Below are 15103 nucleotides of genomic sequence, written 5' to 3' on the forward strand. Positions count from 1 at the left end.
TGAATGGAGAACCATGGGGGTGCATTATACTTTATGGAGGAACATGAGGGTGCATTATACTGTATGGAGGACCATGGGGGTGCATAATACTGTATGAAGGACCATGGGGATGGATTATACTGTATGGAGGACCATGGGGGTGCATTATACTGTTGGAGGACCACGGGGGTGTATTATACTGTATGGATGACTGTGGGGGGTGCATAATACTGTATGGAAGACAATAGTGGTGCATTATATTGTTATTGTGTGGAAGACCATGGGGGTGCATTATATTGTGTGGAGGATCATGGGGGGTGCATTATATAGTGTGGAGGACCATGGGGGTGCATTATACTGTATGGAGGACCATGGGGGTGCATTAAACTCTGTGGAGAATCATGGTGGGTGCATTATATTGTGTGGAGGACCATGGGGGTGCATTATACTGTATGGAGGATCATGGGGGATGCATTATATTGTATGGAGGACCATTGGGGTGCATTATATTGTATGGAGGACCATGGGGGTGCATTATATTGTATGCAGGATCATGGGGGGTGCATTATATTGTATGGAGGACCAGGGGGAGAGCATGCATTTTATTATATGGCGGACCATGGGGAGAGCATTTTATTATATGGAGGACCATGGGGGGTGCATTATATTCTATGGAGAACCATGGGGAGAGCATTTTATTATATGGAGGACCATGGAGGGTGCATTATATTCTATGGAGGACCATGGGGAGTGCACTATATTCTATGGAGGACCATGGGGGAGTGCATTATATTGTGTGGAGGACTATGGGAGTGCATTATACTGAATGGAGAACCATGGGAGAGCATTATACTTTATGGAGGAACATGGGGGTGCATTATACTGTATGGAGGACCATGGGGGTGCATAATACTGTATGAAGGACCATGGGGATGGATTATACTGTATGGAGGACAATGGGGGTGCATTATACTGTTGGAGGACCATGGGGTTGTATTATACTGTATGGACGACCGTATATGGAGGACCATGGAGGGTGCATTATATTCTATGGAGAACCATGGGGAGTGCACTATATTCTATGGAGGACCATGGGGAGTGCATTATATTTTATGGAGGACCATGGGGAGTGCACTATATTTTATGGTGTCCATTGTGAGTGCATCATATTGTATGGAGGACCATGGGAGTGCATTATACTATATGGAGGATTATGAGGGGTTCATTATACAATCTGGAAGGCTATGTGGGGTCGTTATAATATGTGGGGGTCCCTTATACTGTATGAAAGCAATTATACAGTGTGAAGGATTGTGTGGGTCCATCACACTGTGTCAGGGCCATTATACTGTTTGGAGGGCTAGTGCGGGCCATTATACTGTATGTAGGCCTATTATAGTGCATGGAGAGCTGTGTGGGGGTCATAGTTGGGTGATCATACTGTGTTGGGGTCACCATACTTTGCCTTGGGAGTTGAGGTGGGGTACAGTAAGGTCATTGTACTGTGCATGTGGAGGAATTCACCATGGGGGTATCATACTGTGTTTGGGGGGCACTTTTGTTTGCAAAATACTTTATGGGGGCACTGAAAGAGGAATATAGGACTTCAGCAGGAGGAAAATTACTATGTAAAGGCTGGAGAGTTGTGAGAAATGCACGTCTGTGACCCCAACAATTTTTTTTTTTGGTGGTGGGGGTGGCGCCAATTAGAACTTCTGCTATGGGTCCCCATTATTTCTATGTACGCCCCTGCTGCACCCCTTATAGTACTCCATACAGTATAAAGCACCCCATAGTCCTCCATAAGGTATAATGCACTCCCCATAGTCCTCAGGATAGTGTAATGTATCTCATAGTTATAAATATAGTATAATGCACTCCCCATAGTCCTCCATACAGTATTATGTACCCCAGTTCTCCATATGGAATAATGCACCCTATAGTCCTCCATACAGCATAATGCACTCCCCATAAAAAATACAATACAGTCACACACAGTGTGGGAAAGACTAAGTGCAAGATGAAGGGATGAGTGGAGAATAGCCCAAACGCTAGCGAAAGGGGGAATGGAGACCCCTAGGCAAATCTAATATCACCCTACCTATCCTACCATCCCTATATATATTCTGCACCTATCGCCGAACAGAAACCTAATCCCTGAATATCCCTAGAGCTAGGCCCAAGATAGGGAGGGAGGGGGGGTGAGCATTGGTTAGTCCCCACTATAAACTAAAGGCAACAAGGGAGACAAACAAAGGGGGGAAAACTTAGCTTGAGTAGACAAAAGAGAGATAACACCAAATGTCTTCCAAGGGCACCAGAGAGAAAGATAGCCGACTGCTATTGTTCCAAACCTTCACAAGGGAAAATGAGAATATCACTGGCGACTCACTGAAGCAGACTGAGAGTTTATAAACACCCAGACCAGGGTGTGTCAATCAGAGCAGGAGGGAAGTTGCCGCTGGGTCCAAAAGTCAGAAGGGTTAAGAAGGCATCTGCAATGCCAAATGCAGTGACCTTCTGCAGCCAGATCCAGAGCGACTGTTACATCTGACACACCTGTGACAAATACTCACCTCTCCTCCTTTTTCCCCCGCTGCTCTGGTCTCTACAGCGAGCACTCTGAAGCTTTGTCTTCACTGCTCTGCACAGTAGGCGAGATCAATTGATGTAATCGCACCTGCTGTGGTGAGACGGCAGTTGACACTCCCTCTTTTATCATTGCTTTCAACTGTATCGACATCCCGGGTGTCGATACAGTTGAACTTGGGATGGCATGTGGGGGACCCGGTGCTGGCGAGGGCACCGGGAACCCCCTGCCTCATTGGCCCCAAAGCGGCTGCATGGCAGTGTAGGGAGATCATGTCCCAGTGTTTAACTGTATCGGCGTGCTGCGTTGCACTGCCGCTGCTTCTTCTTCAGCCGGGCCAGCACTGCACCTGTTAACTTCCCTGTGTGCTGGCCCGGCTGAAGAAGAAGCAGCGGCAGTGCGCTGCTGCTGGGGGAGCGGTCCTGGGGCCCCCCGCCTCTGACTGCCGGTATGTGCCGCGGCGCTGCACATATTATAATGAAGGCAACCTGGCCATGGAGCCCCGGGGCCCCGGGCGGTAGCCCAGATTGCCCTCATTATAATCCGCCTATGCTCTTACCCCTCGGGCCCCTGTGCAGTATCTGGTAATATCATCTATATTATTTTTCCACACCATATTTAATTATTGAAGTGCAGTTTGGCAAACAATATTTTGAATTAATGAAATCAACGAAATTTCATTAACTTTGAAGTATAATTGTTTTATTTTGTTTCTCAAGACCATTAAAATTAAAGGGGAATAAATCCAAAATCAATCTTCTTACATGACTTACATATGACAAATACAGCCTTTCTTAAACTGACATACAAGAAAGATAGCACAATGCAGAAAGTTAACACAACAAAACTCATTGAATTTCTATAGCTAGGTGTGGGATGCACTTTTATGCATCAGGATATTTTTTATAATTTTAAGAAATACTACATCTGTAGTATCAATTTAGCCAATAAACTGAGGCCAACATTAAATGAAGAATATCTGACTAGTGATGCTCCAGGTGCACTCTCATCTATCTAGCATCACCATATTGTGATGCAGAACAGTGTGTATGCTTCAATGAAACGATGGTAATTGAAAGAAAATTACATGGTTCAGCAAGTGATGGCGTACAACCCGCCATAGTAATAGTGTCACCACCATGCCTTATCTAAGCCACCGGTGGTACAGTAGAGCGGTCATTAAATCACCATTTTAGCAATTCTGTTCCAGCCTACACAGTAAAGCCATTATGAAAACCTTCCACTCCCATCTCCAAACTTATCATGTGCTGCACCATTTCTCTTTAATGCACTTCCCTAGACATTATGGTTAATTCCCAGTGTCCACAGTTTTAAATGTGCCCTTAAAACCCATCTTTATGGCAGGCCTTTGTTATCTGTTCAGTAATCTAACTGTTGGTAGTGCTCCCTCCATTAATTTGGTTTCCTAAGTAATCTTTTGTATCTGGACATACACAGATACTAGCTGGTGACTGGTTCACACAACTTTACATGTATACCCTTTTATCTTGGCTGGACTATAAAATATTGTCACTTTTTACATTTTATGTCTCCCCTATTTCCTCATAGATTGTAAGCTCTTGTGAGCAGGGCCCTGACTCCTCTTATTTCTTGTGTTACTCTGTGATGTCTGGTATTGTTTGTACATCTATCCTCCATAAATGTAAATTGTTGCGGAATATGTTGGCGCTACATACAAAAGTGTTCATAATAAAAAGCATTGATGCGTTCATTTCATTGACACATTCTTTTTAAATTCAAACACATAGCTATGTAAGAGGAAGAGCAGACAGGGCCGATGCCGCACAGTTTTGATGCCAATAAAAAAGGACGGCATTGACCACCTGTTTTTTTGATAAATGAAGCTGCTTTGACTGCTTGATCCAAATTTTATTGGTCATTATAAGCAATGTGAAACAGCTGTGATAATGACATCTGGTCAAGAGCAGGACATGTTTGTTCATGCTTAATGAGAACCTGTCACCAGAACAAAAGTGGCCAATTTTTGCTTTTGTTTAATTCCAGCTGCTCCCCTGATTTGGTCGTTTCTAATTTTATTTAAATATTGTTCCAGTGATCGGGGCCTTTTTATTTATTGCTGTATTTCATTTCCGAAAAGGGAGATGCTCACAGTGTAATAATGCAGAGAAGACTAAAGTCACACCCCAGCGAACCCTGTGAGCCAAGACCCCTAGAAGACGTGGTTATGTGAGCGAGTGCCCGTATTCATGTATATATGTGTATTATCTGTTGTGTATTAGCGATATGGCCATATTTGTAAATTAATATTGTATCCCAAAAGTCACCAATCATTTAAAAAAAGTTTATTCTAGACAAAATCTTGTGCTTCTTCATTTAGTCAAACACGCAGAGTAAAATGTGTCTCCCAGCGTTGGCTATTATTCTATGTATGGTGCACTCATTGTTGTGAGGACCACAGGATCCAGATCAACATTAGATTTATTCTTTAACCTGCAAAGACTGCAAATTTCAGCACGAGAATATTTATAATTCCGCTTATTCTGACAGACATTCGCTGGAGGGGAGAACATACCAGACTGCAATTTGCAGCCAGTTGGTAATAAAGTATTTAATATTATAATTGTTCATTATGTGTCATGAATTTATGAGCAAGATATGGAGGCTTTATCCGGGATAAGCTAGTTATCCTGCCGGTAGGATGATGGAAGTTGGAGAATAGTCATTTTATACAATAGGTAACATTTTAAATGTTATTGTGAGCAATGGTGGAACACTTTAGAATGCTATTAAAATTCTACTAAGGTCATTGTTTGTTACGTCAAAGAGGAAATCATCTCGAATTTAATGATATGGTGTTTTGGATGTAAAAGAGCATTGGTGGGGATTCAGCTGCTGCGAAAGGTCCTCATAACTTCTCTTAAAGGAAAACTGTCACGTGAAAAGTACTGCTATTTTTTCTATGGGGTTTATCTACAGGTTAGTAGCGTTCTGAACCTGCCTGGTGTCTGCACTTTGAGCCCCGCTCCCGGGAGGAAATGAGTTTTATTTCTTCCAGTAGCATTCACATTTCGGTCACAGGGGTGGCGCTGGCGTGGGTTCAGTCACCGCTGTGTGTATACAGAGTGACGGCTGTAACCGCTCCCCCTGAAATAACTGACAGCTCTCAGCATTAGGGCCTGCTGTCAGTCAATGGCAGGAGGGCAGTTACAGCCACCGCTCTCTATACACAGAGCAGTGGTTGAACCCACGCCAGCGCCGCCCCCTATGATTGAATGCCAAATGCTGCTGAGAGGAGTTCATTTACTTCCATCAGCGGGGCTCAAAGTGCAAGCACTGAGCAGGTTCAGAACGCTATTAACTTGCAGATTGACTCCATATCTGCAGGTTAATAGTGTTTTTGCACGTGACAGGTTCTCTTTAATTTCAGTAGACAGTGACCTATCATGCTCCTGATATGCAGTGTCAGCAAAAGACTAAAGTTTTCCTATTATCAGAATTATGGGTGCTTCCGCAAAACCCCAACAAATCAGTGTTTTGAGATGCAGTGGTGTGAAAAAGTGTTTGCCCCCTTCCTGATTTCTTATTCTTTTGCATGCAAACACAAAATGCAGTCACACCGCCACTGAGCTGCTCCCCTTCAAATGTATACTCACACTACGGCTATCAGTTTCTGACGAAGGTCTGGATCTAGGGCCCGAAACGTTAAATATTTTTCTTTTGGATTGCCATTAAAAGTTTCTGTTCAGTTTCTGCCATTTTGAGTGCTGAGTCTCTTTCACAATGTAATAAGTAATACACTTATTCATGTAAAACATTGCAGCACCATGCCAATAAATAAAAGTGAAAAAAAAAAACTATTTCATCCGCGATGAAACACTTTGCAGTAAAAAATGTTTGCAATTGCAAAAATAAAAAATCCTGTTACTTATCACTTGGGCTAACATTCCCAGCCATTTAAACAGAACTAAATGAACGGAAGCAAATATAAAACACATTTCCATAAGCAAAATTTAGTGTAAAATATAGTATTATCTCCCCTTATAAAATAACAGATAACGGACATGGTGTAAACTCACATGTATTTGAGCAGGTGTTCAGTGCATTGCACAAGCACTATTCCATCAAAGGGTGAGTGTTCACATATGGTTCCACAAACGCCATCTCTGCCCACGACAAACTAAAGAATGAGAAAAGAAAATGATAACACGTGAAGAGCATTGTGGAAGCCAATCACATAAACCCATTAGCGTGGTATGTACCAATTCATTACAATCATTATTTTAAATCACTGCTTTTTTGAATGCTATTTGTTTGCTGTAGGTCTGAAAAACATAAGGAGATTATGGGAAGTACACATAGCCAAAGTTAAAGGAGTTGTCCACTACTTTCACATTGATGCCCTATCCGTAGGGCGGCAGCGGCCTGCGCTTGTTACTGCATATCCGCCTCCTAGTCAATTCAATGGGAGGCGGATGTGCAGTACCTCACAGCAACCACTACAGATGGAAGGCCAAGCACCGCAGGTAAGCACTTCCGGTCGGCGACTGCAGCTGGCACCGATAACATTTGATCGGTGAGAGTGCTGGGTGCTGGACCCTGGCCGATCATACATTGATGCCCTATCGTAAGGATAGGGCATCAATGTGAAAGTAGTGGACAACTTCTTTAATTGCAGATCCACTGAGTGAAGGTGAGTTTCCAATGGATGCCATTTGCCAAGAGATTCTGTTGTCAAATTTGCTTTTAGTAATATTCTTCTGTTTTCTGTCAACCTAAAATTGTCTTCTAAATTCTGTCAGGATTCAAATGATGAATAAAAAAATATTTATTTATGCATTTATTTATTTTACTTATTACTGTTTTGGGTCCAATTGCTTTTAACCTAATTTCATTTTTTATTCTTAATCATTTTCAAAATGTGTGAAAGTCTTACAAGAAATATAGCCTATCATTTTCCACGATGAGCGGCTGAAAAAATTGTGTGGGTGTATGTCTCTCCCCGAGAGTGAAGATTGATGTTCTACAGTAATGGTATTTATGTCTTGTATATTAGACTCAATGTCTGAGGACAAAAAAAACACAACCCAAATTAATACTGCTGTGTTTCACTGTCTCCTTACTCATTGAGGTCCAATCATTGCCAATGAATGGGCCTTCGGGGATTGCAGAACATTTTTTATTGTTTGCTGTCAGCTTGATTTTATGTTGTTTGTATGTTAAGACAGCACAGTAATGAATAGCCTTGCACTTTAATATTACCAAAGTTGTTTCAGGTGAGGAGAGATATAAAAAGGAAACTTTTTTTTTAATTTACGGTATTGTAAGGATTTTCAACATTTTTTTAAGAAAATTTTAACCCCTTAACGCTATTTGACGTACATATCTATCATAAGCACATGTCACTTAGTGCTTCGTGATGGATCTATCTATCATACAGATAGTATGGCACAGTTTCTGTACTGTTGGGATACATGTAGACTGGCTCCTGCTGTAATCACTAGGATCTTGCCTACTCTAACAGTTTAACCCTTCATATATCACTGTGAATAGTGATGGTGGCAGCCCATCGTAACCCCTGCAGCGAGATCGCAGGGTGCCTACAGATTGCTATGGCAACCAGAAACCCAACAAAGGCCTCCTGGACAGCCATACAGTAAAGCCTATCAGATCTCATTGGAGACGAGGCCTGATGAGCTGTCATTCAAGCACCGACAGGATAGTGTAATCACAGTAGTACAAAAGTTGTATTGTGTCTTACTGATGCAATGATAAGATCATATGTTCATGTCCTTTAAATATTGTAATTAACAGAAAGAATAAAATGCTTTTTAAGTATTAAAAAAAGAAAAAAAAGTAGAAACACCTCCTCCTAAAATTTCAGTCTTCCCAATAATAAAATGGTTTAACCCCTTTACCCCCGAATGTGGTTTGAACGTTAATGAGCGGGGGAATTTTTACAAATCTGACCACTGTCACTTTATGAGGTAATACCTTTGGAACACTTTAACGGATCCCGCTGATTCTGAGATTGTTTTTACGTGACATGTTGTACTTCATGATTGTGGTAAAATTTCTTCGATATCACTTGCGTTTATTTGTGAAAAAATCAGAAATTTGGTGAAAATTTAGAAAATTTAGCAATTTTCAAAATTTGAATTTTTATGCCCTTAAATCAGAGACATATGTCACACAAAATAGCTAATAATTACATTTCCCACATGTCTACTTTACATAAGCACAATTTTGGAACCAAATTTTTTTTTATTAGGGAGCTATAAGGCTTAAAAGTTGATCAGCGATTTCTCATTTTTACAACAAAATTTGCAAAACCATTTTTTTAGAGACCATATCACATTTGAAGTCACTTTGAGGGGCCTTTATAACAGAAAATACCCAAAAGTAATACCATTCTAAAAACTGCACCCCTCAAGGTGCTAAAAACCACATTCAAGAAGTTTATTAACCCTTCAAGTGCTTCACAGGAATTTTTGGAATGGGGAAGAAAAAAATGAACATTTAACTTTTTTTACAAAAATGTTACTTTAGACCCATTTTTTTTAATTTTTGCAGGGGTAACAGGAAAAAATGGACCCCAAAATTTGCTGTGCAATTTCCCCTGAGCACGCAGATACCCCATACGTGGGGAAAAAACACTGTTTGGGCGCATGCCAGGACTCAGAAGGAAAGGAGCGCCTTTTGACTTTTTGAATATGAAATTTGCTTTAATAATTAGCGGACGCCATGTTGTGTTTAGAGAGCCCCTGATGTGCTTAAACAGTGGAAACCCCCCATAAGTGATACCATTTTGGAAACTAGACCCCTCAGGGAACTTATACAGATGTGTGGTGAGCACCTTGAACCCCCAGGTGCTTTTCAGAAGTTTATAACATGGAACTGTGAAAATAAAATGTTTACATTTTTCCCACAAAAATGTCTTTCAGCCCCCAGTTTTGCATTTTCATAAGGGTAACAGGAGAAATTGCACCATGCAACTTGTTGTGCAATCTCTCCTGAGTAAGCCGATACCCCATATGTGGGAGAAAAACACTGCTTGGACGCACGGCAGGGTTCGGAAGGGAAGGAGCGCCATTTGACTTTTTGAATGTAAAATTTGCTTGAATAATTAGCAGATGTGCCCCTGATGTGCCTAAACAGTGGAAAACCCCCACAAGTGACACCATTTTGGAAACTAGACCCCTGAGGGAACTTATCTAGATGTGTGGTGAGCACCCTTAACCCCCAGGTGCTTCACAGAAGTTTATAACATGGGGACGTGAAAATAAAAAAAAATGAACTTTTTCCACAAAAAATAACTTTTAGCCTCATTTTTTTATTTTCACAAGGTTAAGAGGAGAAAATGGAACCTAAAAACTCTTGTGCAATTTCTCCTGAGTACACCAATACCCCATATGTGGGGAAAATACACTGTTTAGGCGCACTTCAGGGTTCAGAAGGGAAGCAGCACTATGTGACTTTTTGAACGCAAAATGGGCTGGAATCAAGAGCAGACGGCATGTCGCATTTCGGGAGCTCCAGATATGCCTAAATAGTGGAAACCCCCCACAATTGACTCCATTTTGGGAACTAGACCCCTCAAGGATTTTATCAAGGTTTGTAGTGTACATTTTGATCCCAGAGGTATGACAGAATTTGATAACATTAGGTCATCATATTGAATAAGTTGTCATTAGTCTTGAGCGCAAGTGCTCGCTACTTGAGTTTGCATCGGGTACTCGGGTAGGCACCATGTAGCGCGGGTGCTCTAGTGACATGCTCGAGTCTCTGCCCTGCATGTTTCACGGTTGTTAGACACCCGAAAAAAAACATGCAGGGATCGCTCGTGCATCACCGTGAAGCATATGGGGCAGAGACTCGAGCATGTCACTCGAACACTCAAGATACTCAGTGCATACCCGAGCACCCGATGCAAACTCAAGTAGCGAGCACTTGTGCTCAACACTGGTCGCCATATCGTCATCATTTTTTTTCTTTACTTTTGAAAAAATCCCATCCCTAACCCCAACCCTAATACAACCCCAACCCTAGCCCAGCCCTAACCCTAGCTCAACTCTAACCCTAGCCCAACCCTAACCCTAGCCCAACCCTTACAATAACCCTAACCCAAACCTAACCCTAGCCCAACCCTAACCCCAACCCTAATACAACCCTAACCCTAACCCTAGCACAACTCTAACCCTAGAGTTTATTTTTTTACACCGTTCCTCGTGTTGTATAAATGATTAGACGACTTTATTCTTCGGGTCGGTGCAGTTACAGCGATACCAGATTCATATCGGGTTTTTATGATTGACAGCTGTCACACACTACAAGACAGCAGTACGGTATTTTTACTATTGTATCTATCTGCAGAATTCTGTTGATATGTCAATTAAACTGAATAGTGAACAATGTTTTAAAAAAATTAAAACAAATTCAGAATTGTTGTTTCTTTTGTGCCTTCAACCTCCAAAAAAGTGTAATAAAATGTGATCAAAAAGTTATATGTACCTAAAAATGGAACCACTGAAAACTAAATCTTATCATATGCAAAATTAAGCACTCACGCATCTCCATTGACAGAAAATGTAAAACTTATGATTCTCAAAATATGACGACACAAAAACAATAGTGATGATCGAGCATGCCTCATTAATCCTTTAGGAGAACAGACTATCTCTGCATGTGACACTTGCAGGCACGGCAACAATGAATGAAACGCCGAGCACGCCAAAATACTCGGTGAGCACCCAAGCTTGCTCGCCAAAAGGGTTAATGAGGCATACTTGATCATCACTAAAAAACAAATGATTTTTTTTCAAGCAGTGTATTTATTGTACAAAAGCCGTAAAACATAAATTTGGTATCGCCATAAGTGTGTTGACCCAGAAACTAAGGTTTACACCTTATTTATGCAGCAAGTGAATAGCGGAATATATAAAACATAAAAAAATCAGCAAATAGAATTGCTGTTTGCTTTTGTTTTTTTGTCTATAAAGAGTTAATACAATTTGGTAATAAGCTATATGTACCCCAAAATAGTACTACTTACAAATACAACTAACTCATCCTGAAAAAAACCAAGCCCTCATTCAGCTATGTTGATGAAAAAGTAAAAATACTATGGCTCTTGTAATGTGACAATGAAAAAAAACAAAAAATAGTTTTGTCCTAACCTAAAGGCTTAAAATGGGCAAATCTTCAAAGATGACTTTTCACCAAATTTTTCATGTTGAACTGTTCACACGATGTAATAGTGATAGTGGCTAAATAGCCGAATAAAACTTTTTTTATTTCGCCTCTCAGTTGTGGAGATATTTGCAATCAAAGTATTTGGAACCTTATGAAACAACTTTTGTTTAGTCTAAGTCAGTGTTATCAGATAGTTTTCACTGGGGGAATTTACTTTTTTTCCCTGTATGAGTTGCCCAATCATAAGCAGGCAGCAACATAGCAGAAAAAGAACACACCCCACCATAGGTTTCTCAATGTGTAAGATTTAAGGATGCCGCTCTGATCTGCTGGTCCACCCTCCTGCATAATTAGAAACTGCAGATGAGTTTAATTGTGCCACATTACAAACCTTTCTATCAGCTCTCTTCCTCTCATAACACTGTTAGTTCTGCTGTACTGCAACTTCCTCCACACTGCCTGCTTGAAGATGAGTCACATTTATATCTGTTGTGCTCATGTCATCTTGTAAATTGTCTACAGTAAGAGAAGAGCTGGGTGTCATTACAACTCAGCCCGAGGTAGCTTGTTATGCTCTCACTGCACAACAATTACAAGATACCCTTAGTACAGCATGCATAAGTGTGACTCATCTCCAGGCAGGCAGTATGCGGGGAAGAGCAGTACAATAGAGCTGACAGTGCTATGAGAGGAGGAGAGCTGATACCGGAGTTTGTAATGTGACAAAGCTAAGCTCATCTGTGCTGCACCTTCCCCCACATCATCTTTAACTGGAAGGTAAGAGTCATCTGTGCTCTAATCTTTCAGCCCTTTCTAATCATGTAGGATGTTAGATCAAGAGATCAGAGCTGTATCCTTACATATCTAACCCTGATCTACAGGTCTCCCGACATGAACTTACAGCCTCATAGACGCATATGAGACTAAGTTTGGATCAGGATACCAGTGATCAGTAAGAGCATTGCGGTCCATATGCAGACCACTAATTATGCCCTCCTCAACCCAGCCTTAGTCTAAGGGCAGGGACACACTGCTGTATTTCTCGTCCGAGGATCGCATGGTAAACCTCGTACTAGCCGGCACCTCTCCTGACCTGACCTTGACAGCTGCATAGAAATCCATCATGCTGTCATATACGGTCATGTGTCCCTTCCCTAATATGTATTGACACCTTAGCACTGAAAGAGGAGAGGTGTAGTGTATATAGAGCTGAAACATCCAGGAACAGTGTTCTGTTGGGTCTACAGTGGGGAAAAAAGTATTTAGTCAGCCACCAATTGTGCAAGTTCTCCCACTTAAAAAGATGAGAGAGGCCTGTAATTGACCTCATAGGTAGACCTCAACTATGAGATACAAAATGAGAAAACAAATCCTGAAAATCACATTGTCTGATTTGGAAAGACATTTTTTTCAAATTTTGGTGGAAAATAAGTATTTGGTCAATTACAAACAAGCAAGATTTCTGGCTCTCACAGACCTGTAACTTCTTCTTTAAGAGGCTCATTTGTCCTCCACTCATTACCTGTAGTACTGGCACCTGTTTGAACTTGTTAGCAGCATAAAAGACACCTGTCCACAACCTCAAACAGTCACACTCCAAACTCCACTGTGGTGAAGACCAAAGAGCTGTCGAAGGAGACCAGAAACAAAATTTTAGCCCTGCACCAGGCTGGGAAGACTGAATCTGCAATAGGCAAGCAGCGTGGTGTGAAGAAATCAACTGTGGGAGCAATAATTAGAAAATGGAAGACATACAAGACCACTGATAATCTCCTTCGATCTGGGGCTCCACACAAGATCTCACCCCATGAGGTCAAAATGATCTCAGGATTGGGGAGCAAAAATCCCAGAACCCCACGGGGGGGCCTAGTGAATGACCTGCAGAGAGCAGGGACCAACGTTACACATGCTACCATCAATAACACACTGTGCCGCCAGGGACTCAGATCCTGCAGTGCCAGACGTGTCCCCCTGCTTAAGCCATTACATGTCCGGGCCTGTCTGAAGTTTGCTAGAGAGCATTTGGATGATCCAGAAAAGTATTGGGAGAATGTCATATGGTCAGATGAAACCAAGGTAGAACTGTTTGGTTGAAACACAACTCGTCGTGTTTGGAGGAGAAAAAATGCTGAGTTGCATCCAAATAACACCATACCTACTGTGAAGCATGGGGGTGGCAACATCATGCTCTGGGACTGTTTCTCCGCCAAGGAACCAGTGAGACTGATCCGTGTACATGAAAGAATGAATGGGGCCATGCATCGTGAGATTTTGAGTTCAAACCTCCTTCCATCACCAAGGGCATTGAAGATGAAACGTGGCTGGGTCTTTCAGCATGACAATGATCACAAGGACACCGCCAGGGCAATGAATGAGTGACTTCATAAGAAGCCCTTCAAGGTCCTGGAGTGGCCTAGCCAGTCTCCAGATCTAAACCCTATAGAAAACCTTTGGAGGGAGTTGAAAATCGGTGGTGCCCAGCAGCAACCCACAAAACATCACTGTGCACATGATGCGCTAATTAGCGCGCCAAATTCGCATTGCGTTGCAAAACGCAGCATGACCATTTCTACCGCGATTACGCTGCAAATTCGCGGCCATTGAGGAACATTGAAACGCAGCAAACCCACAGGTATATGTGGATTTGCTGCGTTTAAATTAAATTCAATGGCCACGAATTTGTGGCATAATCGCGGTGCGTGGGGTACCCGGGATGAATAGGAGACTACAACTCCTCTCATCCCGGTTACCACACGGTGAAAAAAAGAAATAAAAAAATTAAAAATAAAAAAACCCTGTATATTCACCTCTCCGGCCTGCTCCCAGCCACGTCCTCTCTCCTCTGCATCCTGCGGTGTACTTGCAGGACCTGCGGTGACGTCATTTAGTCAGCTGATCGTCACGCGACCGCTGACGTCAGCGGTCAGGTGATGGTCACGCGACCATCAGCTGACTAAATGACGTCACCGCAGGTCCTGCAAGTACACTGTGGGATGCCGACGATAGAGGATCGTTGCCGGGAGCCCCCGGGAGCCGCTGGGAGGAGACCGGAGAGGTGAGTATACAGGGTTTTTTTATTTTTAACTTTTAATTCTTTTTTTTTTACTATAGATGCTGCATTTAAAGCATCTAAGTTGGTCACACATTATAAATCCATGCCGGTTGCATGGATTTATATTGTGTGACCAACTTGTCAAGCACTTTTCCAAGTGATGCTCAAAATCGCTTGGAAAAGTGCTTGAAAAAACTCATGCGAAAACGCATGTAAAAACGCTGAAAAAATGCTTCTCTCTGGCATAAAAAACACATGTAAATCAGCATGTGTTTTTTCTGCCAGAGAGAGGCAAAAACGCTCTGCATCAA

The 15103-nt window shown here is 42.0% G+C and overlaps 1 protein-coding gene across 1 annotated transcript in view; it reads right to left on the bottom strand.

The window, feature by feature from the left end:
• Nucleotides 1-15103, bottom strand: part of CHAT (choline O-acetyltransferase) — a 202789-nt gene that overhangs the window by 60826 nt on the left and 126860 nt on the right. The window contains exon 9 of the mRNA XM_073685964.1: nucleotides 6628-6728. Within this exon, the coding sequence (XP_073542065.1) occupies nucleotides 6628-6728 (101 nt within the window). The remainder of the gene's footprint in view (nucleotides 1-6627; nucleotides 6729-15103) is intronic.

The sequence above is a fragment of the Phyllobates terribilis genome, unplaced genomic scaffold (assembly GCF_046119375.1).
Source record: "Phyllobates terribilis strain yellow unplaced genomic scaffold, ASM4611937v1 Scaffold_5__5_contigs__length_657084704, whole genome shotgun sequence".
Classification (NCBI taxonomy): Eukaryota; Metazoa; Chordata; class Amphibia; order Anura; family Dendrobatidae; genus Phyllobates; species Phyllobates terribilis.